Source organism: Syngnathus acus, chromosome 17 (assembly GCF_901709675.1).
Source record: "Syngnathus acus chromosome 17, fSynAcu1.2, whole genome shotgun sequence".
NCBI lineage: Eukaryota > Metazoa > Chordata > Actinopteri > Syngnathiformes > Syngnathidae > Syngnathus > Syngnathus acus.
Window position 1 is genome coordinate 11,520,819 of NC_051102.1, and position 27,630 is coordinate 11,548,448.

Below are 27,630 nucleotides of genomic sequence, written 5' to 3' on the forward strand. Positions count from 1 at the left end.
GATGTGAACCAGGAAGGAGTCGACACGGATACCCCCCCCCCCCCTAGTTTTTACTTTCTTATATTTTGGATTTTTTTCCCAGTTTTTTTCCACGGAAAATTGAGAAAAAAAAATGTAGGATGTTTCTCAGCGATTTTGAAGATTTCGGGGATTTCGAAACCCTCCCCCCTCCCACACACATTTTTTAAGAATGTTTGGCTTATCCCTTGAATGAACAAATGAATAGATAATAGATTTAAAAACATTTGTCAGCCAATGCCGTCATGCGAATATGTGGGGCTTCCACTGGAAGGAAAGTAGTCAAATCATTCCAAGTGATTTGCAGGTATGTCCACTGGAAGGAAAGTAGTCAAATCATTCAAAGTGATTTCCAGGGTTGCAAGAATGTGTGTGTGTGTGTGGGGGGGGGGGGGAGTGAGTAAGGCATGCATGTATGCTGGCTTCGATGTTACTGAAGAGATGGATGACCATAACCATATTTCACATACTGTATGATTCCAAAGTTTGGATTCATTGTGGACCACAGACGGTGCAAGAGCTCCTGAATTCTTGACATTGTTACACGTTTATGACAATCCATTTGTTTATCATTTTGCCATCTGGAGTTCATTCTGCCTGTTGCGGCAAGAGGCGGGGAGAGTGCTCCACCAGGCAAAAGCCATAAAGCACCCCCCCAGCCCCTCTTGAGTCTCTGCTCTGTTCACTTTCCCCTCATTTGGTCGGTCGGATAATTGTCCCACCCACCTGTCTTCTTCACCTTTAAGGGTTAGGGCTAGCGTGAAATGAATGAAAATGCAATTAGAAAGCTTAGGTTTTGGCTAAAACTCAAAACATAAGCTGCTGTACTCGTATAGTGGCTCTTCACAGAGGATGAAGAATAAGCCTCCGAGTAATGAGTTCCTTTTTGGCTACATGTGTCGCGCCACCGTTTGTGTTCACATATCCATCGTTTCGAGTGTTATAGCAATGAAACTGATGCTATTGATTAGCCGGTCCATGGTGTTTTGTATTGTGTAGTAGCTAGCGTACGTTCCTGAGACAGTATGGTTGTTGGAAATGAGCAATGTGCATTTTTAAATTTGCCTCTTTTTTTTGGAAAAATGGCTCACTATGCCAAAGTGCTTCTTGTCGTCACTGACTGCCACCAAACAGTGTTGGTATCCCAAATGCGTGCTCCTATCCATTTCAGGAAGAAGTTTTGTTGAAAGCCTTTTGGAAATATTGCCTTTGCAAATGAGAAATGCTTTACTGGATGATGGCCACTGAGCCAAAGTCCGTTTTTTTCCAGCAGTTGACCATTTGCACTTTTTGGAAGCATATCGTTCCCTTGTGTGTTGCAAAATTGCCACCTGGCCAAAAGGTCTAGTATCTCCCTCCGACTGTGGCTCAGCGTCACTTTGAGCAGCTTTACGGCCGGCGCACTGTTCCATCGCGTAGCGCCATTTATGCCATCCATGGCAAGTTTCTCAATACGGCATCTGTTCTTGACCAACCACGCGGCAGAAGGCCTGCGACTACAATGCGTTTTTTTGGTTTTGTTTTTGCAGGGCTGCACTTCATCAACAAAAGTTGTTTGCAAGGCAAAATGGCATTCTTTTAATAGCATCATAAAAGCGGTCTAAAGTCAGGAAATCATGATTTTGTCCAACTTTTCATCCTTTTTGCTGCCCTTGGCACAATTATTCAATTTGCATTTGACAACATCAGCAAAGTTCTTAGTCCCTCCTTTGTGCCTCCAACAATCCCCGTCCGTCCACTGTTGAGCCCTAATTCAAGTTTGATGGCCCATTCCTTTCCCATAAGCCTTTGCTGCTGCCAATGACCTGCTTGACATAGCTGCTGCCTCCATGTTTCCCTTCCTTCCTTCCTTCCTTCCTTCCTTCCTTCCTTCCTTCCTTCCTTCCTTCCTTCCTTCCTTCCTTCCTTCCTTCCTTCCTACGGTCACATGCAAACGTTTGTACATCATCACTTTGCGCTATTTTTGCTGAAATTGAAATCCTCGCACAAGTCGTAAAGTTATTGAAAAAAAAAAACCTTTTTCTCCCTCAGGCACACTCGCTAAATGAAGTGCCGATATAATTTCCTAAAGTGAGACTTTACGACAGACCTTGGAGGTGTCCTCTACGTTTGTAAAGCGTGCCTCCAACTTTCCAGCAACTTTTAATGAAAGGAGCGCAGTTTTACAGTGTCTCGCTTCTACTGCGTGTCCAGCCTGTGGATAGCTTGATGTAATATAATTCAAGTACCACAATTGGCTTACTGGGCATTGCATGACACTCTTTGCAGGAAATGATGAGAAACAGGAAGGGGAATGGAAGTATGCGTGAGGACGGGGAGGATGCAGAGCTAATTGATAAATGAGAGATGTAGGTCAGTTGTAGGAGGAAGCGAGAGCGACTGGATTTCCGAGGCCTCGCCGTTTGTGCCACTCGGTGTCTTGTACATGCTCCCTGTGCGTTGCCGTCGTTTTGCTTTGACACCCTTTCGGACACTTCACGCTATTGAGGAACTTCGAAGAACTCCGTTTGGTTCCCAGAACCTAAATTTGTCACATGTTGCCATAACATTGACATGTACTGTAAACCAATAAGAATGTGATGAACAAGTTTTGGCGAGAGTAACCGGCGTGTGCCGGTTTGGCAATCAATAAAATGGCTTTTTGCAGTTGGTGACGACATTAATAGTTGGGCGACCCATTTTGGGTATGAATGAATTTGACGGGACAATCTATGTGGGAGCGGGAAAGCAGACATGCTCCTCATCGGGCCAAATGCAATTTGCTCTCCGTTTTCCAGATTGTTGGAACTGCTATCCTGATTGATTCTTTTGTAGTAAGCGGTGTGTTAACTCATTCGCCGCCAGTTGTTTTGAGTTCTTCGCGCTGCCAGACAGCTGTTTTTGAGCATTTGGACTGACCTTTGAAGACCCAGCACCAACCCAACAAAAAGAACACCTGGAGAGAGAGAGGAAAAAAAAAGTTTCTTGCTAGCTTTGTCTTCACTCAGCAGTAGAACATGAATTGGTTTCACCAAAAACACCAGACTCTGATCAAAAAGTGGAAAAACAAAAATCGCTTTTTTGAAAAGAAACATGTCAAACAGTACAATTGGCATTTTTTGTTATGCAGGGCATCTGCTGAAAGTAACTCATCAACCCGAGTCAAATTCCTTGTTTGGCCTGCACAAACTTGGCCAATAAAGCTGATTCTGATTCTATCCGCCATTTCGCTTGTTCTTTTTACGTTGATATATCTTAGTCATTAAAGTATGTCATTTTCCATAGGTTACTATAATGGCTCTTCTTGTCTATGAAAGCTATTGGTTCTGCATTTTAGTGCCATTAAACACACACGCACACACAGACACACTCTGGAAATAGAGCCATGTGGTATGAGAAAGGTCTCATATGTACCACACGCACTTCCACACTCCCTCTGTTGGGTGGGCTTTTTAACAGCGTTCAAAGGCTGAGAAAATCCACCTTCAAACGTCCACTTTGATCCACACACGCAGCTTCCAAGTGCGTGGACGCGGGATTACGACCTTCCAGCCGTCACACTATCCCTGTGTGCCCGAGCTTACGTTCTTTACTAACACTTGCGCACATTCACCATCACAAAATTGGGGTGATTTGGAGGCGAGGCGAGGCGAGGCGAGGCGCTTAGCTTTGGAGGCAAGTCAATTGCGTTTTTGTCTCGGCGCGAGGGGGCATAGTGTTGAACTTTGATGTTTGATTCCGGGGCTCACGGCAAAGGTTTTACGTTGCATGTCGGTGTGACTACATGCAGATATCTGTGCGGTATTTAGTATCGGGGTGAGAATATCAACAGGCTGTTTGGCTAGAGTCCCGAATTTCAAGTGTAAGTGAATGACAGCGACGGAAGGAGCAAGGCAAAGCTAACATGACCTCACACTGTGCAAACAACAAAAGTGCAGTAACACACTGTGGAAGGTGTGTACCCTGTGATCTACGCACTGCGTGTCTGTGCGGTAACCTGAAACCACAGGGAAAACGTTCCTAGAATTCCGGGTGGGTTTGGGTGTCGGGGCTCGCTCGCTCGCTCACTGAAGTCTCCCTCCCGAGTGGTGCTGGGAATGCGGCCTCTGTCAGGAACGAGTGACAAGCCGAAGGGAAAGTCCCCACTCGGACACAAATGTATTCATACTATACAGTTGATACGCAGAGGGTGAAATGACCTTTTTTTTTAGGAGAACAGACACAAATGTTAAGAAATAGCGGAAACAAATGTAATTGGCATCATGGCTAGAAATGGTTAAAAATGCTCGTAATCGAATACATCTTAATCCTCCTAAATCACGGCTCTATCTCTGATTGATTGTTTTTTCTCGGGCGTGGTGGTTTCTAAAATAATAGATGAGAGGTCAACATTTGGTCAGAGATGTCAGATGTCATGATATCCTGGAGTGGGAGTTAAAAATAATGACAACTGCAGTCCATACAAAATAAAGTAGCAAATAACCAATGTTTTGTAGATTAATACTGAAATACTGTATTCTGACGAGGCTACAATTTAAATGTATTCTGTGGCACATCTTCTTCCACCCTCGAAGTTGGAATCGGAACCAAATGGACAGAAATCCAACATTCACATTGAAGAGATGCTTGAGGAAAATCAAACCATCAACATTAGGTTGTGGGCGTTTCAACTTTACTGAGCGACTTACAGTATGTTGACGACCAGTCCAATTTCCAATTTTTTTGTTTTGCTGACTGACAGATAGGCCTGATCATGACACATTTAAGGGTTGTGGCTGGCTGGGCTTCCGGCCCAGAAATGTCAGTGTCAATGCTACCAGCTGCCTGACTCGCTTTGAATAACTAACCTTTGGCCATATATAGTATATATATATATATTATATAATATATATATATACGTATACTGTATATTATTCTGCCCCACTCCTGGCACTGCGATTTTGCACAGGTCTGCAGGATAACATGTGGGTTGTTATTAGTATGTGTATGTGTAGGGGGTATGCCAAGCTTCTGGTTCACTGTGAAACCCACTAAATGCATTTGACTCGGTGGTCTATGTTTGTATGTACCGTGTATGTCTGGGTTGCACTCTATAGCTGCCAACAGACACTGACCCTTGACCCCTTCCTTCACTCATCAGCCTCACCATCTGCCGCTACGCATGCACAGTAAATCCCTGTTTGCTTAATGTTGACTGGAGATGTGTACTTACACCTACTCTTACTTTACATTAGGTACACCTGTACAACCCGACAATGTGAAACGCCTGTTCAGAATAGTTGCATGACACCTTTTAAGAGGTATGAATTGATCAAGTTTCATGTGGTTGCAGTTTGTGGTTTTTGAGCATAAACGGTGGAGCACCACAAGTAGACAGATCATACAATATTCACAGGCACATTTTCTGACCGATATTACTGGGGATGAAGTTTTCACCCGATTCATGTATGTGCTATTTTTAGGATTAAATGACATGTCACATTTTTATTTGATTTTTCTTTTTAGGGCGATGAAACAATTGCAATTCTATTCGTAGTAATAAGGGGAGATAATTTGAGAATCAAGTGTGGTCATGGAAGAAATGAAAATCTCAAGTCAACAGTGTAATAGTAATGGCTCAGTGTCATGCAGTTCAGGTCTCTTGGTCTGACTCCAAAATGCAAATGAAAACAGACAGACCAACAGGTGGCGGGAGCACACCAGAGAATCACGGTCGCTATCCTCCCCTCAGCCACCTGTTTATACTCCAGGACATAGTTTGCTGCCCTGGGTCTGCCCCTGCCTGCCCTTGTCTGCCTTCCATACACCAACTGCCCTGCCCTGCCCTGCCCTGCCACGCCACGCCACGCCCACGCCCACACCCCAAACCTGAGCTATCCACTCCCTTGTCAACATTTGCATGTCAACAGAGGGCAAGAAACAAAACAAAACTGTATTCTGTGCATTAGTCAAGGGAAAAAATAATAACATAACAATGGCCAGCAAACACTGAGATATTGTATCGGATTTTTTGGGGTTATTTTCTTTTTTTTTTTATCTTTGACACTGACCAGATTCAATAGAAAGTTCACAATCATGAGCCACTAAATGAATACTGCTCTCTAAAGAACGATGCAGCGCTTTGATTGGATATCTTTAGATTGCATCATGTTGTGGTTTGCAGTCGTACTGTAGATGTATTGAAATACCACTGTATTCGGTATTACGAGTATTCAGCGCCTCTTGGGGCTCTCTAGATGGAGAGTAATGCTACCTCCTAGCGGCTGGATTGGGAGACGCAAGTGATTCATTCAGGTTGAATTCATTTGGTTGTGGAAAATGACGTCTGGACATGGTTTCAATGAAACCTGTGTGGCCGTTAAAAGTATATTACAGTTTTCAATAAATGCCCAATCTTTTGGGTTCAAAATCAGATTAGGTGTGACTGTAGCTAAAAAGACACAGTGTACTGAAAAAAAAATGGTGTTGAACATTTTTCAAACTATTTAAAGTAGAAGGATTGTCTAAATTCATCAGAATACAAATCGTTTTATTTTGTACAATCATTTGACGAAATAAAATTGAACTAAAACTATTTTCTGTGAATTAGAACATTAATAATACAAACGCACACAGTACAGCGTGTCATAGAGAACAAAAATCCCACAGACCAAACTTCCAAAAGTCTTTCCAGAAGATGGTAAATCATAAATGGCCGAGTCTTTTTGTCAGGACCCAACCAGGGCATTCGAGTAATTCCAGTGCCTGTCAGTGCATCACCTTAGCCACAAGGATGCAGTATTGCAATGCAAATCAATCGCCCAAATTTAACTTTCAACATCATTCTAGAGTACTCCCAAGCTAAATAAATGCCTTTTAGATCCGATAAAGTCGCCGCCTTGTGTATTACTTTAATAAAAGTATGTGCATACAAAGATGAGAAAAGGAGCTCGTGTGGGTGATTCAGACATTGTGGGGGAGATCACTTTGTCACCGAGCGTGAGTCATTTAAACCAAATGAATGCAGCTCTCGGCCGCCCTGCCGTAATTGTAGGACAAATCGATCGGTGTTCATTAGCCTGGAGGAGCAAGGAGTTCACCCACACGGCTGACTGCTTGCTTGCGACGGACGGCAAGTAATGGCCTAGTGATGAACCGCGCTCGCTATTGGCGACACGGCTCGGCCTATGGGATCATTCCGGATGGATGGATGGGTGGATGGATGGATGGATGGATGGATGCAATAGTCCCAACATCAAACACCTCTCGGGTACATGGCATCTCGGTCGGTGTGTGATTACCGCTAAGTGTACTTTGTCGCCGTGATAAGTGAATCATTATTAGTCATCGATCTCACTCAAGCTCACGGCGCTCCCTTTTCGCTCCCCGGAGTCGGTTCAGTTTGCTCAGCGAGCATTCCGAGACAGGATGGGACTTGGGCTCAAATGACAAGATCAAATGCTCGTTACGCTGGCCTAAACATGTCCTTTTTATACCACAAACATGGAGGCCAAACATTGCAGTGTATGTCAAGCTACTAGTTCATAATCGTTGAAAGTGTACTTAAACTGCACTTCAATTCTCGGGAGATTTATCCGTGGAAAAATTCCGATGGGAAACTCGATCCGATTCACTTGGGTAATGCGGACATTCATTCAATGGGACGATGTAAAGGAAGCACTGATGAACTGGGAGCCATTCAATCAATCGCACCTTCAAGCATTCCTGAACGATAGCTGTAACCGCCTCCTTAAAAGCGGCCACTGGAGAGCTCAACATTGCCGTGTGTAATTTCATCCCGTCCATAAGCAGCCGTATATCTTTGGTCAGATTCAAGCTGCTCGAAGCAGGTGTCTTGCCTCAGGTGATGTCTAGGACAAACGAAAAGTGACGTTAAGATCCTGCACACGATTGTCTGATCTTGGGAAAATGACATCCTCCTTTTTGTGTAACTAGAGGCCGTAATAACCAAGCTCTTGTTAAGGGTTGCTGATCACTGAAAGGCCTGAACTCAAGGACAGTGGCAGGTGCTTGCTTTCTTGCTTCGGGAAGCCAAAATGCCCAAAGTGCCATGCATTTTTGTCTCTCCTCAATGCTACAAGTATTCTTCCAAAGGCAAATTCATAACCAGTAGAAATGTTGGACATCAACAATTGACGATAAAAAAATCCGCTCGCAATTATTCACGGAGTTGCATCCGCTCGCCAATTCAAAAACTACAAAGTCAAATGAAGCCGCAATGATCCAAACAATTTCCAGCCGACTTCAAAAACAGGATGTTTGAGAACGTGAGCTCCGGCGGCTGACAGACTTGTTGATCATATTTGGACTTGCCCGCAAATTCTCGCTGGCTTTTTTGCTGCTCTCTGGTTCTGACCCCGCTCAACTCTGACTCATCTCTCAATGGGACAGCTTTGCCAGGCGGGGCTGCGGAGGGCCGTGACAGAGGAGCCGCCGCGGGGCCGCCAGCCAGCTCCGCAAAAATCACACGGCTCCCTCGACTCGGCTCCTAAAGTGGAGAACAGAGAGAATATTTAAAGAGCCGTTCCAACGCGGTATTTCCAAGTAGCCATTAGGTCAGTCGGTGGCTGACGGGTTGGACATACTACGTGGACATTTCCAACTAAAAAAATGACTTTAAGAAGGAAAAACATAATTACATGCAAACTCCACACAGGGAGGACCGGAGGCAGAATCGAACCCGCACCCTCTGAACTGCGAGGCGGACGTGCTAACCAGTGTTGCGCCGTGCTTCTTATTAATTATTATGATTAAAGAAATCATTGGTTTGTTTTACGTAACAGTAAAACTAATCTACGTACATACTAATGTTTTGTTGAAATCATTGATTCATTTGAATGTCATTCGTGATATGACCTGCCCTAATTATTCCATTTTATAAATCAAATCGTTTTTGATCACTATTTTGCCAATCTCTCATTTAGTCTCACAAACCTTGCCATTTCCAGCTTTAAAACAAACAAACAATAGAATTCCTGCTGTTTCATTTTTTTTTTTAAATAAATAAATTGAATTAAGTTACAAATGTCCTTGAGGAAAACACATAGATGGTAAACGTTCTCAAGAGGTCATGAACAGCAAGCCGTAGTTTGAATCAGTTCGCCTGGTGGGAATCCAATCAACGTAACTTCAGATTGGCCGGCAGGTACTATTGGCGCCTGCTGTCATCCGGTACACAAAAGACGGACACCCACCCAGGGGTGTCGTGGGAAAGCCACTAACTAGCTTCCAGTGAGAGAGAGAGAGAGAAGTAGAGCACATGCTGAAAAGTGCATTATTTCAGCCCGCCTGCCCTGCAAACGACCCTCTTGCAATGTTCCGGCTACTTCTGCTTGCACTCTTTCGGATCTTTTTTTGTATTCCCATGCTAATGATATTGCCTCAAGGTGCTAGCAGTTTTATGCAACAACAGCATATTCTGCCGCTGCTTTAAATATGCATGTGACTTGTTTATGATAACAATGCTCAAAAGGTTGGCGGGTCTAAGTGTCCAGGAAAATACTGTCAAAAATATACCGACTGTTGAGTTGTGTAACGTTTGAGTGTGTTTGCATGTAGGTACTGGGGAAACAGTGCACGCACTTACAAATCATTCTGATTAAATGTTTGCAAAGTGGCTTCAGACCAATTGATAGTTGAGTGTTGCCTTACAAGAAGGCTCCCAAGATTTCAGCAGTGTGAGAACACGCTGGCCTTTCCAAACAAAACCTCCTGCTCGGAATATTTCAAAGTCACTGTCCGAGCTCTGCTGGTAAAAACTACGCCCCCCCCCTCCCATCATCCGACCTTTGTTCACTCATGACTTCACGTCCCGTTATTTGGTTGTAGGACCTCATTGGAAACACGTTATCGTATACAAAAAGTAAAGTGTTGTTTTCATCTCGGTCAGTGTTACGTGTTGAGCATTGTGATTCCAGTTGTCTTGAAGCGTTCTTTACCATTCCTCTTTTTGCGAAGACATCTCGAACCCAATCGCCCAAGTTTGTGCTTCACTAGTGCATTGGGATTCCTAAAATAATGTATTGACACACATTTATGATTCCATTTTTAGCATGTCACAGCCACTTCACTGATCTGTAAATAACCTTGAATGTTTACCTGAGCCCACAGTTTCCGCATCAAATGCATTCATCAAAATAAACAAGCGATTTTTTTGGTCTCCATCCTGGCAGGAGGTGTTTCTCATGGCAAAAAAAAGGGGGGAGTTGAATCCAGACTTATTAACTTCCTGGTGCGTTTGAATCATCCAACTCATTTGCACAGCGAATGTGGAATTGGTTTGAAAAAGTTCAATTCACGCACAGTATTCATTCACTCATAGTCACCTATTTAAACCCGACTTGAATTAACCGTACATTTGTGAAGTGCAACAATAACAGCTAAATGGAGCTAAATGAGTCATTGCAGACAAAGGTGGTGAATAGGTTTGCCATTGTTCATAATATTACAATAAAAGACCGACTTGTGCCTTCATCCATTTGTCCTCTCAGCCTGTGAAAAGTGAGCCATCTCATTCATCATGGCCTTTTATTCTTTGAACATTCAGACCCTAATAAGTATTTGTATTTGTCTTTTTAAATCGACACAATTGAAATTGGCGTGAGAAGAAATCGAGGACTTGACTTTTTTTGGGGTTGCTCTCTTCAAAGCGCTTATTCAGCAAAGACGAAGGAGCGCAGACCTTATCAAGCCATTGCTTAGATCGCATGCCAGAGATTGTCAAATTCAGCACTTTTATGATTGCTTGTGCTCATATTCACGTGGATACGCATACTGTACACGCGCGGCCGTCGTCTCCTAAACGCATATGAAAAATGCATGCACTTTTTCATGCAATTCATTATCACTTGCAATCATTCTCATCCGCGCTTTGCCTTCAGTTGCCTCTATCGATTTAATGCCAGCGCTGTTAAATCCCCAAAGCATGAACATTTCATATCATTGGATGAATCTTGCATTCATTTAGATAACAGTGGGGGAGTAAAATAAACAATCAATCCACAGATACAATAGTAGCCACAGCAAGGTCAAAATGTCGATCTGCAAATGTAAATATTACATTGCTTTTTTTTTTTTTTTTTTTATAGAGTGAATCTTTTCCCTATAAAAACGATGATGATGTAACTCTTGTTATTTTTCTCACAGTTACACAGGCAGAGTGGTAGGAAATGGTCTCCAGGCGCAAAGACAAAATCCAGAGGTCAAAGTTCGCAGCCCCAACCCCTCGCTCGTCGAAATGAAGGAGAGGCTTGAAAGCTTCAACCAGGTAAGATCATTTGATGCATTTTTCCATTGGCATTATCTGCTGTTGAAAAAGCTCCATTTTCCTGGAGTCTCAACAGCAGCGCCACACACAAGTCTTAAGAGGAGTCCGTGATGAATTGTATTCATCTCTCTGAACAGTTCCCTGGTGACCTAATAACATCTGACGTGTTCTTTTCATGATCATCCTTTTTTGAGCAGGATTTGAATTGCCGCCATTTTGAATTGCTCAATCATGTCGAAAAGTAACTGCCGACGTGGGGACAAAGCAATCGTATGGAATTGTTAAGTCAAGTTAAATAAAGGGTGATTGAAGATGAAAGAAGGACATTGAGAAAAATGGAATGAGTGTCGAAAGAAAAAGCTGAGACACGGACGGACGGAGATCAAAAGGTCGGTCACCAATGAGTGGCACAGAGGCAGAGATGATGACACCGCCGCTTCAAAGTAACTCTGTTTGTCATGTAGATGGCTTTTAGCCCTGAAAGGAATCAGGAAGAAAAGGGCCGTTTCACACAATCCCCGGAGGCCATTTGACGAGAGCGACCCAACAGGATTGGGTTCCCTTCTGAACGGCCTGGCCTTTTCTTGGCCCTCAAATGAGATAGATAGATAGATAGATAGATAGATAGATAGATAGATAGATAGATAGATAGATAGATAGATAGATAGATAGATAGTACAGCAGGAATTTCTGTCCAATTGCAGACTTACTCTGCTGTTTTTCTCCCTTCACTTGTCCTGGTGTCATTTTTTTTCAAGCGGTGTCTCAAAATGTCGGACACAGACAGACGAGGTCAAGAAAAGTTTCCGAACCGCCGCGACGCGCCGTGCTTGTGTGATACGGCTGTCAAGTAGCCGGTCGTCACCTTATCGTGCATCGTCGTGTGCCCGCCCCTCCTGACACAAATCAGGAAGGGGACCACCTGGAATCTCAAGCACAGCTGAGCTTTGTGTTTATGCCAAATAAGAGCAACAAATCATAAGCTGCATCATGTGGTGCCTCAGGAGTATTTCCACATTCACAGGAGCACAACAGATTTAGCATGTGTCTTCAAGCCTGCGTGATCCTCGGCATGTACGCTACTGTCAAAGAATTCCCAGAAAATCCCCTCTGATCTTACCGACCGACCGACCGACCGACCGAGGTCATTGGAAGCTCATAGGTAGTTACAATGAAATGATTGTCTTCCAAAAGCTCATTCGATTCTCTCTTTCCTCCAATGTACGAAGCAGCTTTTAAGTGGCTGCAACGCAAGTGCACATAGCATGGCTTTCTTTGTATGTTTACACAAATGGAATTTTTTGCAGTTGTGGGCGTGAACACACCCAACTAGCCTTGCATCCAAAATTGCTGGCGTACAAGCAAGAGCTTGATGTGTGCAACATTCTGATGTGTTCTGAAGGAAGCACAGGCAGACCTCCATAGGCGAATGATGGAAATATGCTTTAATATTATCCGGTTTTTTTCTCTGCAGCACTAAGAGGATAGTGCAATGATAGTCCACCAGTAACATTTTGATCAACATTCCTCGCATAGGAAAAAAAAAAAGTTAGCATTCAGGCAGGTGTCTAGCAACAAAACGCTTGTCTTGCACAACCTGCTACTGACAGGCTTGCAGGGTGCATCACGCAGGCACACACACACACACACACAGTCGTAAATCATCTGCATGCAACATCATGTCTATGTTGAGTCACATATATATCAAAGCTCATAATAGCACTCGGAACAAAACGGAATCTCTTGACCCGCAGTAAAATGGGACATTAATGCTCCTTCTCTATTTCCACTGACTATCGTCTGCCTTGCTGTCTGGTAATATTGCTAACGTGAACAATAAATGTCTCAAAGTGGATTCTTGATTCGCCGCCATTACTCCAGCTGTTTAGTATGGGAATTCCTTTACAATGGTCTCCTTGTTTCCACTGGAAGTATTAAAACCAGATGATATGTTGCTTTGTCAATTGTAATTCAATCAGTGACTTTGTAGACAAATCATTCTCGCACATCTATTTTCTGCTCTTTCTAACATACTGCTGCATTGGCCGTGGCAGGAGAGTTGGAAACTGGCTAGTTAGTATGTGTGATTGATGGGATTGATTGTTCCAGTTTGTTGAAATTATTTGTTTGCAATTTTAAATAGTGTGTGGATATTGTAGGATAAAAAAAAAATATATATCACAATGGCAATGAGAGTGGACTCGGGTAAGGTTTTTAGTTTGTTTGTTCTCTGGAACTCTCTTCCTGTTAAATCCTGCAATGCTACTTCACTGGACACATTTAAGAGAAAAATTCCTCAAGACACCATCTGTTCACCAAAACATGCGTGGAGTAACATCAACACGCACGCACGCAGACACACACACACACACAGTTTGCATTTTTTATTAGCAACGTTGTGGATGGCTCCGCCATCTCATAGCATAAGTTGCAGTCAGCTGGTATTTGTCATTTCCATTGAACAAATTGCACAAGTTTTGGGATTTAAGACATTTGAAAAATCATAATAACAACCTCCATGAATAATGAGCTGCCAGTGTGACTTTCCAAGTGATAATTGTCAATCCTAAAATAGCAAAGAACCCAATTCCCAAAGAAGACAAGCGACACTTATCCCAAAGTCCCGTAATACGATCAAGTCACGAGCAACTCGAACACGTTATTCATCAATTGAAACGATCTCGTATCCGCCCAAGCCAAGCCAAGCCAAAGTAAACCCACATGTGCATACTTGAAACAGATAGAGTCAGCTCTATCTGACAAGTGCGAGGCGTGTGAGGCATGGCTTATGGGTGTGATTGACTTGCGATGGTTGCCACAGTTGAGGGCCAATAAAGTGCCACAAACGGTTAAGCCTGCGCTTGCGCTGACTTGCAGTGTGGGTGTGGAACTCACTACTGTGATTTGAACATGCTCCAGGCATGACGCCAACCTCTTGAGAAATGACCTTACTTTCAAATCTGCTTTTGTAATCATCTCAATTGTTGTAAAAGAGAGAAATAATGAGGGATTTGTCCGTGCGAGTCACCGGAATGGTTTTAACTTGACATGCTAGATTGCCATTTAAATGTCGATTAAAAAAAAAAAAAAAAAAAAAAAAGATTCAAGAACCAGATCAAAAAGTGTGTCAGCGACAAAAAAATCCACTACGTGGTGTCTATACATAATTTCTGTTAATGTTATTTTTTATCATCAGTTTCAGGCTTGGCTGCCTGACAAATATCAAGTATTGGACCACAATTTCAGCATATATATGAATCATTTTCTCTCAGAGCTCATCGCAGTCAAAGATCATTCATCCGAATGTTTTCTCAACTGAAAAAAAAAAGTGCAAGCAATTACAAGTTTGTTGTGACGGGCAGTTCAAAATTCAATTTCATTTTGTTCTTCACATTGTGCAATAGATTTCTCATCAGATATTCTCAGGTTAGAACAAAAAACATCGTTGGGCAACAATTTGATATGTCCACACCAGGAGAGCGAAAGCTATGAACTGCTGGTCAAAGGCTCGCTTTTAATTAATTCTCCAGAAAACTGTTTGGCCATAACAGGCATCATTAATCCTCACAAAATAATGCATTCTATTTGTTAAATAGCAAGGGAGGCCTTTGCTGTGGCGATAGCCACTACTGATGAGTACTGAAGTAGCTTCTTGCCATTGTCACTTTTACATGTACTGTAAAAATTGGGTTGAATTTGCCACATCATTTGTGGTGTGTGAGACATATAAAATGCTCAATACGTTGTTGGGTTATGTTAAATTGTGCTTCTTCTCGGAAGCTTTTGGGAGAATCGTTGTGGCTCAACCGCCAAATGATTTCCATGTGTGTTACTTTGAAATCAGCAATTTGGGGTTAAAAGGCAAACCAAAAAGCTGGCTGTTTTTCCAAAATCCAAACAAAGCAACCCACTGCTTTGGACATGAGCCAAGCAGCAATTTTGTACCGAAAGAACCGAGGTTTCCACAGCAACACGTCTTAATTGATTTCCTCTCTAATTATAAGGCTTTTAGGACAGCTGGGCCAAGCACCATTGTGTTCAACGGACACTCAAAGGCACTGTTATTAGCCAAATACGCAAGCGCATATCAGGATGCTGTTGGGTAGCAACATTTGTGGTCGAGCTGACAGTTTAATTGGGAAAAAGAATGTAAGAAGGAAAAAAAAAAGTCAACGGGTTCCCCTCTGTGTCTTCCCGCAAGCAGTTTTCTTATCACACTCCATCTTCTGTTAAATATCCTGATTAATGTAACATCGTAAATACTTCATCTCTTTTTTACAAAGGTCACGGTGTCTTCTGTTTGCTTGCTAATCAATAGCTTGTCTTCTGGTTCAGCATTGCTGCCTCAGAGTAGGTAGAAGCAGGAAAGGAGGCCGTTAAGTTCCAATGTGGACTCAATAAAAAGAATCAACTTTCCCGTCATGTGCTTTGAGTGGCACCAAGTGCCGCCGGTTCAAACTAAAAGTAACGGTAACCTTGTCCGCTTTCTCATGCTAACCCGAGCTATTTGTTGTCTTCCGCTTTCACAGCCAACAGTGGTGATCCTTTCCAACCTTGTAAAAAAGGTGCCTTTGTTGTTGTGTCAGGAGAGCTTCTTGTCTGACGTGAAGTGATGAAACGGGTCGAAAGACGGGGCCGCAGGTGGTCCCATTAGTTTTGGCCCCATGCTGCGAAAGCCAAAACTCGAAAGAGAAATGGAAATTGCTTAGGCTGTAATGAGTCACGAGTCATTTCATTTCGTGCATCAGCGTATCAAAACGTGTGAACGACTTGCACATCCGAACTCGGGCTGTCATTATCGAATGTTCTTAGAATCGACGATTGCATCGATTAATCAAATAATCGTAGACAATTGTATCTGCCTTAGTGTACTCAAAAACACTGTTTATTCACCAATTACGTATGCTCCGTTGGTATCATTTAGTGATAAAAACAACAACAACCAAACAATAGTTAAGCCATATCACACAAGAAGGATTTGACTTTTCCAAAGTGAAATGAGATGTTTGCAAATGTCTTCTTTGGATTCAAAACAAACGATCAATTTCTGCTTTCATGAAGGACTAGAGAATTCAAAGACTGATTACTTTTGAGAGCCTGGAATCAGAAGATTAGGATCTTCAAATGTCTCGAAACAAATAGATTCATGGATTAATTGTGACACCTCTAATAGGAACCAAGCTCTTGTTTTTCTCAAGCAGCCCGTCTTTTTTTTCCAATTTCACAGTCTCCAGATGCAGCCGAAGGACTGACAGTGCAATGATCTGAATATACAAAGCCGCAATAGTTGCATGATTGCGCAATCCTTCTTTGAAATAAATCCTGCCTCTATTACCTCCCCCGCTGCACAGATCAGTGAGTGATTGCTCAATCTGTTTTTTGGTCAAATAACTTCTTCCTCAGTTTCACAAACAACACTTTGAAACTGATTTTCCTATATTTGATGTCAGTCTATGAATCACGCACGCGGTGTGGTATCACTCTGATTGGACACCTTTAGCGAAGTGTTGCATTGTGTCGCTTACATGAAATCTAGCCAAAACATGTCATGCCTTTTCATGTGTTCATTTTCAGCGTGCCGTACCACTTGATGTTAAACCATTCCATGGTTACTTTTCAACACTGCTTCACTGCTCGTGGCACATTGTTGGCAGCTGTACTGCTCAATATTTCTCTGGCAGGGCAGGGCAGGGCAGGGCAGGCAGCTCTTTTCCTATCTTACAGCCGACACTGCCTGCTTAAGATGAAGCGAAATGTCCCCTGCTTTCTCAAAATGACGCTCACATTTCAAAGAATATATAACCACATATTGAGAGCGAATAACGCAAAACCAATGCACATGCAGTCTAACAGTGTACCGATCCCCTGATGTGTTTGCAGTCAACATCCCAGAATGTTCACCAAGAATAATGGCCAAAAATATACAAATTCAAATAATAATAATAATAATTCCGTAGCTGTCATTCTCTGTAGGTGTAAAAAGCAGGATCGCAGCAGAGGACGTTTTCGACAAAAAACAGGCATTGTTGAACTAAATGCACTATTTCCTTTCAAATGTACTCTCACCTAAATAAGGGTGCCGTCATCCAGTGGTCGATAGTGAAATTACACCCAATCTTAAAAGCCAAGGTTCAACTAAAATAGGGATAATAACTGTCCACCAAATGGTGAACCCACCTGTCTCATATTCGGTCATAAACCCTTCCAATGAATGACTTGCATGTCATGCTTTAGCCTGCTACGTTATACGTCCGACATGATTTCATTACGCTATGCAATTCAGAGCAATAGGATATCAATTGCTGTGGGAATCCTGGATGATTGCACATTTTTGTGTCCAAGTGACATTGCACTTCCACCGTGTAACAAAGTCTTTGTCATCCAGGAGACCCAAGAGAGATTCCCAAATCTGGGCCAGATGGAGGCCTGGGAGGAGCTGGGCAGCGGCGAGACGGAGGGCAGCAGCGCCGATTGTGATGACGAAGACGGATGTCAAGCCTCGGGAGACGGTCAAGACGCAACCTGTGAGTAAAACGCACGCTCGCACGCACGCACGCACAGCGCCTTTGCAAGCATTCGCATGGACTTGGGTGTCAAAAACACACCCTGACGCCTCCCAGGAGTGCCTTCACAACTTGACACAACAAGTCTTTTGGATGAACATGAAATGACGTGCGGTGGGTGTTGTTCGGGCTTGCGTTGCCTTTGTTTTCTACTACCGCAGTCTAATCCACTACCGAGTAAGATCAGAGTTGATTAGTAGAGAAGTAAATCACGTTTCAAAATCCATGTCATCAAAATGAACAATTCCTGTGAATTTCCTCACCAAAGAAATGTCTTTGATGACCAAACTGGCAATAGTTTGAGCATGTAACAATCGATATCTGTTACACCGCCAGTTCCACCTTGTCCTTGTTGCCATGTGGATATAACACGCTGGCCTTTCTTAGAGCTCTATCGCCGGTGAAGAATCAATCCGAGCCACCGTGTGAGATTTACGGAAAAAAAAACTTTAGGCGGTGTGCAAAGTATAAAGCAATAGTGCGGTGAGGCCAGTAAAACATTGAGCCAACATTTACAGGTTCATTTTATAAAATGCTATTTTTAGAAATTTGATTGCCCCTTTTTGGTTGATGACTAAACAATGCAAAGTAAAAATGAAGGCTTGGTGATACCCGACCTCAAAGTGAAGTCTTTTTAAACCAACTTTGTAAATCAGTATTATCTGTCTTGCAAAATCTTACAAAGGGTTTACAAAGTTGAAGTCATATTCAAATGTTCCTTCATTCAGTTTTGAATCCAACACATGACTTAAATACTATTGTTCATCTTTTAGACAAGTTTGGGGTCTTTTTTTAGATTGGAGAGCCATTTTTCCTTTCCATCTGTTTGCTGTGACAAACTCCCGAGGTCCATATTGAAAGGGGGCATGTCTGCCCATTGTTCTGGCAAGAGAGACTTACTTCATTAGCAAACTAATGAACATGACTAATCTACAGAGAGCAGACTCACTGTCTCCTTTATCACTTAGATGTGGTAGAAATGCTGCAAGTCTCACTGAGAAGATGGCCAGCACATTGTTGGACCTCCTGCATACTAAACGTGCAGATTTGTCCCATTTTCGCTAGCTGCTATAATCAGTTGCACTTCACAGGCTAATGGTATATATATATACTGTGTATATATATATATATATATATATATATATATATATATATATAGCCACATCTCACAGGGCTCATAATGCACCTGCAGCTTCAACCTCCCTCTGTGCTGCGCCGTCTCTTCATCCACGCTCAGCTGTGATAAATGCGGCGGAATCAATATCAATAAAAACAGTGTCGTATGTGTTGTCACCCACAACATTATTTGGTATTTCAGCATGCCATCTTGACTGCTAAGAATGTGTTTGCTGTAAAAGCCAAAAGAAGAATAGAATTTGCTTGAGTAACAGTATGCACCTTGCACTTTATGGACCTGTTTTCATAGTGCAGTAAACCACTGATAGAATGGAACTGGTAAGAAAAAGAATGACTAAATGGCTTGCATACTCTTCCAATGTACTGCACTTAGAATGTCAACAAGGTCAAATAAAGGGCTATAAATCCATTTATACAGACCTTTCTGGTGGCACAAGGATGCCTGCAAAGAGTAAACACAGTTGACAAAAGTCAAACGTGTATAAAGTGCAGTGTACGTTTTTTTTGTTTTTTGAAATGTCACAGATCTTTTTGATTTTGTGACCACACTGCTGACTCAAAGTATTAATATCCCTTTCCCTTTGAAATGAATTGATGAATAATGACAAAGTAGATTGAAATAAATAAATGATGCGATCGGTATATGAAATCATTACTTTTCCCTTTTTCTGGAGAAGTCCAATATTTGGTGTGTTCAGGCTGAAATAAATGAATAAAACCACATTATGACCCCAAGCAGCTCTTGGCTGGTGCAGTAAAAACATGAGCAAGACTAAATGCATCCATTTGCCTCTTTGTGTTCCAACAATTCTACCTAAATACCTACAGCGTTTAAAAGTTTGAAAGCCAAAATGCCATTGTTTTCCCAATTTGCATGTCCAGTCAGATTGCATGATGCCTCTCCTGCTTAATCATGATTCCCAACCTACATGCTATTGCCTGGAGACATGTTAGTGTACTTTAGGTGGCAAGGCCTGCACATTAAGAGCTGCCGTGGCCACAGCCGGGAGAATAAATCCGTGAATCTGCAGTGAACCGTAGCTTTCCTCACCCTTGCGGTTACTACGAGCTCGTCTTCTGTAGTTCTCTGGTGTGGCTTTTCTACTCTTTTCGAAAAAAGACTCCAAACTATTTCTTTGTGTTAGCTCATCACTCGGCTTTGGAACTTGTGCCGTCACCGGCTGACTCCTGAGCCACCAGGTCCAAGTGAGCCAAACCCTTCGGGACTGGTGTGCTTAGGAGTCAGCTGGCCAGCAGATGCATTGCCTGATATGGATATTACGGTTAGCATTGCCGTTTCCCTTAGCCTTTCATGTGGAGCTTAAGGGCCCAAGAGTTGATGCTCCGGGGTAGAGCAAGCTTCAAGAAGACAGCTTTGCTCGGGAAGGAAGAGGACGAGGACGAGGACGAGGACGAGGGTCTGGTCCGCAGGTGGATATGGGAGGAATAGTTGACTTATGTCAGATCTCCAAATCTCCTGTTTGCAGTCCCTGCTATATCTTACCGTAATGACTCTATCTATCCACGTTTTTGCCCGGCTAGCCACCTCCATTGTTTTTATGTCACCTTCCATCTTGCCTTGCAGTGGTCTCCCCCCCCTTGTTTTTTTTGTCGTCGTCATGGCTTGGCTTGGCACACTCTGCCCTGTGGTTTTATGGCACTGAGAGAGGATTTGAGCTGGAAGGGCTCCCTAGGTGCACAGTCATCAAAGCATAATGGTTCTCATTAGCCAGCATCATCATTTCCTTTCTAAGCAGTGTCAGTGAAGCCTTTATGATTGAGCCCCTGCAGCACTCCTTGGGGACTCTCACCAAGAATCTCAGTGGCAACAGGTAATAAACCAAAGGAAGTGTTAAGAGTTAAGAGTACCTGATACATTTGTGAAATTGATACCAAGGAGTCAGGATTTGGAATGCTTCTTTGAAACTTTATGGCGTAGTAAAAAGAAGCGCTCAGAGCTCAGGTAGTGCTCGGAAAATGGGCTCATTTAGCGAGAATGTTGCATTACAAGAGGACGTTTCCAAGTAAGTGACATTTGGAAGATGGTTAGCTTGCTTTCGAGACTCGTAAACACGGTGTGAGATGTGACTTTAGTGGATTGAACTTGAATTTTATTGTCTGCCTAATTCTCTGACGTTACACCCCAATACACTTTGCCACTTGTCAGGCATAGACTCAACTTTTCAACGGTGAAATATTCTCTCCTCAGAGACTTGATCAGATGCAGCTACTCAGTGAGGGTTTCGTTGGCGCTCCGTTACGAACTCATTCACTGCTAGCCCAGTTCATACCTTTGACGTCAATGGGAGTAGTGAATGAGTTAATGCCCATCCTCTGAATTGGCTGCAGGGCTTTTGGATTGAGAAAGCTGAAGCGCCAGCAACCTCAGTGAGCCTGTTGAGCACAGCCCAAGCTCCACACAAGCCTTTGTTACTGTTGTAACATAATACTGAACAAATAAAAGCATAAGCAAGCAAAAGACATTCCAGTGATATTGAAAAACACAGTAGAAGGATGAACCTGAACCTTGTCTCAGCCTGTTTGACTTAAATACAGACCAGGTGAGTGAGGATGAGTGAAAACGTGGTAGGACTCCCCTTTAAGGTGGAATTGTCTTTGGAAGTCAACTTGTTTCTTTGCAACTCCGAATTGGCCTTAATGGATATTTGAATTCTTTTCACATTTGCACTGCATGCGTGGTCGATTCATGCAATGTGGCAGCAATGAGCCAAGTCAAGTATCGACCTGCTGCATTGACTTGTATCCTGAATATGTTTGCGTTCAAGTAATGCTGCAGTCCCTTCATTAAACGATTGAAAGGTCATTAAAGCCTTATGATTAAATCTGTAATTCGTGCTGCAATTAGCTGGGTGGACTTTCAGGCCTGCCAGCCTGGCTGCCTGGCTGCCTGCCAGCCTGGCTGCCTGCCTGCCAGCCTGGCTGCCTGCCTGCCAGCCTGGCTGCCTGCCTGGCTGCCTGCCTGCCTGCCTGCCTGACTGCCTGCCTGCCTGCCGGATAGGCGAGACCTGACCGGTCAACGCATGTTAGTCATTCTTTAACATTCATGTACATTGGTTTTAGTCTAGTAAACAACATGGACTCAATGTTGGGTGATAGACACTAGACTCTAAGTCCTGCAGACCTCTTGCTATAAGTCCTCCAAAATCTCATATGGAAGGAAGCTGCTTTGAGATTTGATTTGAAAAGTCTGATATGCAAGAGATGACATCAAAGCAGGCAACTCACCCCCTCAAAATAAAACATTTATAACATCACAGCCCAACTTTTTCCCCCCTTCCTCCCTCCCTCCAAGCCTTGTGATTTACGAACACTTTGAAGATGAGAACAGAAATAAGTTAAATCAGTTGAATTCATCGGAGACTTGTCGCACAAGGACTTCACACCATTTGCACCTTCTCACCTCAGTGCGGGAGGCTCTTTTGGTGTATTACTGGGCAGGCAGGCAGGCAGGCAGGGCAGGCAGGGCAGGGCAGGCAGGGCAGGCAGGGCAGGCAGGCAGGCAGGCAGGCAGGGCAGGGCAGGGCAGGGCAGGGCAGGGCAGGGCAGGGCAGGGCAGGCAGGCAGCACCCTAATGACTATCGAGACTCACTAAAGTAGAGCCAGTTTATAGCCGTATCCTTCACGCATGTCTGTCTGAAAGGACAAACTAGCACCTGCCAAAGCACTTAGGCATATGGCGTGCGAGGTGTGGATTCTTGTCATATCATTGAAATAGGTCCTCTGGAGGGGAATGCAAAGTGTCAGAGTTTGGAGGATGCAATATACTGTAAGTGTGTTGTTCCAACCCATTTCTCTTGCCTAAAAACGTTTGACTGTTTTTCTCCATTTTAAGAATCTGTTGTATTGACTAGTGGAGGTCACAGTCCCCCCAGGGCCTCCTTTGCTATTTGTTTCTCTATGTGTAACTGTGTTTGCATAAGGGAGTAAATCCTAATCCTGCCAAAGAGTCCAATGCTCGAGTATGGCACTGAGCAGATTCCGTCGCAGCGACCCCTGCTCTGGAGTTGCTGTGCAGCCATGCCTGTTGCTAGGCTTGGATGCGTGCCCCATCGCTGGCCCCTTTCTGCCCCTTGAGTGGCCCATCCAGTGCCCATGGGGCCACCAGTCTTACGTCCCCTATGAACCAGATGGAACTTTCCAAGACACATCAATTTTGCTTTAAAGTAGAAAATCAGATGGTTAGTTAGAGAGGATGAGGTCGCCCCTAGTTAGCATAAAACCACAGGGACAGTGAGCACAGAGATGGATGGCCCCTAATGAAGAGTGTCAAAGCATCCTTTCCTTTAACAGCTTTGATTAGTGTTTGTGAGTTAAGAGCTAAATGAGTTTTGGCTACCCACCTGTGGAATGTTAAATGTACGCATGCATGCTTGTGAGCCAAAACAAAAGAGCATGGAGTTGGGTCATAGCTCTGTCTGTGCAGGTCCACTTAGCCGCCATCAATGTTCTTAAAAGAAAGTCATTTTGATACCAAAGTGTTTTCATTACCTTTCACTTCAATTATTTTCGATGGAAACCAAGTGAAGTAGGGGTACCTCGTGATTGTTTGGATCCCAGTCTGTCTGGGTTCCTATATTTTGGTGAAAGTTGTTATTGGCGCCAATGCTGGGCTCCATACCTCAAAAATGGAAAAACCAATCCTGTCTTTTTAGTCTAGTTCATAACAGACTAGGCACCCTCGATTTGTGACCAATTTCCAGTCTTGCCAGTGATCAGTAAAATAGTTTCCAGTTAAAGGAACAGAGCGAAAAATTCCAGCACATTAACTGGCACCGAAATGATTACAAAGGTGGAGAAAAGAAAGTCTTTTTTGATGAGTAAGGGACTTTCAACCTTCACATTGATAGTCTGCCCTGTGTCCAGTGTACGTAAGGCAACCGCTTCAATCAAAATGGCCTCCCTTGACATTCCGTAATAGATTGCCGAGTCTCGCCCGGAGCTCCGACTTCAAGACGCGCATCCACTTAAAAGGAGGCGAGAAACCTTACACCGCTCGGCTTTTTTTTTTGTTCTTTAGCCGAAACAGAGAGGCTGTTGCTCTCACAAGCCAACATTTCAGAAAGGTCACACATTGGAACGGTTGAGCAGAAGAGATAGTCGGACACGGACAAAAGCAAATACATTTACGAGCTCGACGATGGTCCCTGCATCAATTTTGTTACATACCGAATAAGGATTCAGTGCACAGTTGATGAAATGATCAGGTAATAGCCAAATGGAGTTCACCATATAGCGAGTCTACATCGATCACGTTCACCAATCTGCTTTTTCAAATGGTCCAACCGTGTCAAACATCTTTCATCTTAATGCCACATCGCTCGCTAAGGCAGACGCAATGACCTTGTCCACGAGCAAGAAGCACAAACTCCTTTGCTTCCGCCGTTTGCATCCGTTTCCCATCAAGCCCAGCGGAGGGAGAAGAGCTTCAAGGTCAGCAGAGGGAGTGAACCGAGTGAGGAGAATATGTGCAGTATGAGGGAGGTGGAGCAAAGTTATTGTCATCCACCAACATTCCCACACATGTGCTATCAATCAAACCTCCAAACTGATTTCTTTCGGGATGACACTGGGATGAAACCTGTCACACATGCAATCACATCCATTCATGGCAGATGTCCAATATAAATGCCACCTTATAATAAATGAGCCCTCTCCAAATAGGTTGTTTTTCTTTTGAGTTGACTTGACTACAATGTCCATGTGCAAGTCTGACAGATTCCTGCCCAATATGTGGCGAGAAGATAGATAGGAATTATGCATTGGAGTTAAAAACAAATGTTTAGCAATGGCCTTTAGGGAGGTCTGCACTCTTAATACACGTCGAGTTGGAACTGAAAACTGCAGCATAAACAAGTTTGAAAGCAGATGTGAAATGGGCGATGGAGACAAAAAGAAATACCTCGGCTGATGCTGCTATTTGTGTTTTTATGGCTGCAAGTGTTTCAGCTTGGAGCAGCTGCACTTGCTAAGCTGCGAGTAGTAAGGCCATTCCTCGGCTATTGTTCAACCGAGGGAGAGCGCCGTGAGCCTCAAACCGCTCACATAAATAGACGTACCAGCAAACAGAACACAAGTCTCTTTGCGCATTTTATTCGTTCTACAATAGCTTAATAATACAAGGAGATAAAACTCTTCACATATTATGGAAGCATCAGATGGAGGATAAACTCAAAAAGAAAGTGGAAGAAAGTAAAAGAAATGTGGTGTCTTTCTGGGTTATCGTCCAATCATTTTACCCCCCAGAATTCCTTGGTAGACATCTTTGTGTTGTCTATCCCACTCACCTTTCAACCCACTTTCCCGCATCCTCTTTTTCTCATCCGTCCCGCCCGGTCCGTCCGTCCGTCACGTCCGTCCGTCCATCCATCCAATCCATCCATCCATCCATCCATCCATCCATCCATCCATCCTCTCTTGGCGGTGCAGCCCGTCCTCGGTGCTGTGACCAGGCATGTTCCGAGCAGCTGTTGTTGCTTGCTCTTTGGCCAATGAGTGTCCAAAAATCCCAAACAACAGCCTCTCCATCTGGAGGAGCATTAGTGGTCCAAATGAAGGGGGATTTTGCACGAGCGCTAAAACGAACGTTTATTTTGATAATCGAGCAATCTCTTGATTAATCAGTGAATAGGATTAAAAAACCCATGCATTATTTTCCACCTCTATATTGAAAAACAGGAAATAGTGACAAATTGCCAGTGCAGGAAATACCTGACCAACAGCGTCCACCGACGCTCGACCTGATTCTCCAAACGGCTGATGTTGACTTTGAGACGGTTATCACACTTTGCACCCCATCATGGTTGAAATGAGCCTAGTATGAGACAGGTGGTCCTGTCTACCAGGCTGCAGTACACCATTGCAGAGTGGAACGAACCACAGTTTTGGAGTGTGGCTTGATGAAAATATTCTCCCTCTCATTCAACATCCTACTTTCACGTCATGTAAAACCGAACCACCAATCTGATTTGATTGATGTTGCATTGCTTTTTTTCCTCTAACAGAACACTATGCTACATCCTACTCACTTTCTGCTTCACCTGCGTGGTCATAGCAACACCTTTTTGCCCCTTCCTTCCTTCCTTCCTTCCTTCCTTCCTTCCTTCCTTCCTTCCTTCCTTCCTTCCTTCCTTCCTTCCTTCCTTCCTTCCATCCATGGGTTACTTTGTCATATTTCAGTAGCCTCCTTATTCATCGTCACAGGCGTCGGTCGGGTCTGTGAATTATGCAAAATTTCCAAAAAAAAATATATATATATATATATGCGTGCCATCGCACACCCTTGAATTGATGGATTCCATCTGCCTTGATGATGGATATTCAATCTGCTGCTTAGAAAGCAAACCTACTGTTTTTCCCTCTCCTAACCATCATCGCCTGCTTTTCCATCCTTTCCCTCCCCGTATTTTCATCATTATCATCTGAGCCAGCTCTATGAAGCGTGACTCAATCTGCTAACATTGTGTCATTATGCTAACATCACATTCCATTATCCACCTGGCCTCCTTGATGTTTGTCTTTACACCTTTGCATATTTTAAGGGACTTCATTGCTCAGATACACTTCTTGATTTTACGTTGATGCAGGTGTCAACTTAATTATTCATTGAATCACGAATGACATGACACAGTAATAAAAGCGCTATAATTAGCTTCGGTACCTGGAGCTAAACACACCGCAGTTCATTGATTGGTCAAAGGACAATCAACGAATTGTTGCACTTGTGATGTGTCAACATGCTTGATTGCATAATCTCTCTCTCTCTCTCTCTGGTGTAAATAGCATCACGTACTTTGTACAGTTTTCACAGCTGTTAGCAAGAATTGGTCTTGAGCGGTTTAGTTAGCATTGGCCCGCCCACTCTGAGCTAAATTATATTGCTTCCAATTTGTGTTAAAGTTCACAAAGCTTTGGTGCGACGTGTGTTCGCTACTAGCAAATAAACACTTCAACTAGTTGGCAGCGTGATTGTCTGCAAGGTAATTGCTTCTTTTGTCTCCATAATTAGCCAGCTGGTTAACATGCAGTGATTTAGCCTTTTGTGTGGTGCATGTTTTACCTTCTCTATTCTTGGCTATCCTGGTGAGATGCAGCCCAGTTCCAGCGAACACAATAAGCACTATCAGATTTGGAATGAACGCTGTCTTTGTCTATTGTCAGCCGGGACAATAAAAACAACAACGTATGCTGGAAACAATTCACTCTCTTTTGAGACGGCCTAGCCCTTATCACACATGCACAACAGAGGTGTGGAGATATGGAAAAAGAAATCATTTGTTGTGATGCCCAAATAAGGTGTGTTGCTTCTGTCTCTTCACGGCCAACTTGAAAGTTGTCAAGACGGACGGGCTTTGGAGATGTCACAGCTGTATTCTTGTAACGCCAGCCGCCAGTAAGGTCACAGCCGATTGATTCCACAATTGCATCCATCTTGAGAGATTTGGCTCGGTGGCATTGAGTGGGATCAGCAGAAAACCTGACCTCCTTTTCCAACAGTGGCGGATTACAGATCTTGTAACAGTTGACACAATGCACTGCAATCTTTCATCCAGTCATTACTTCATCCTTTGGGGATGGGCACTCCTTGATAGACGTATTTCCCTCCCTAGTCATAGGCTTATGCAATGTTTGCTCAGCCTCTTTAGATGT

General features: G+C 43.4%; 1 protein-coding gene across 2 annotated transcripts in view; it reads left to right on the forward strand.

Annotated features, from left to right (window-relative positions):
• Window positions 1–27,630, forward strand: part of LOC119137049 (glypican-5-like) — a 63,311-nt gene that overhangs the window by 34,225 nt on the left and 1,456 nt on the right. For both annotated transcript variants that reach the window (XM_037276030.1, XM_037276031.1), the window contains exons 6-7: window positions 11,143–11,263; window positions 17,649–17,787. In XM_037276030.1, coding sequence (XP_037131925.1) covers window positions 11,143–11,263; window positions 17,649–17,787 — 260 coding nt within the window. The remainder of the gene's footprint in view (window positions 1–11,142; window positions 11,264–17,648; window positions 17,788–27,630) is intronic.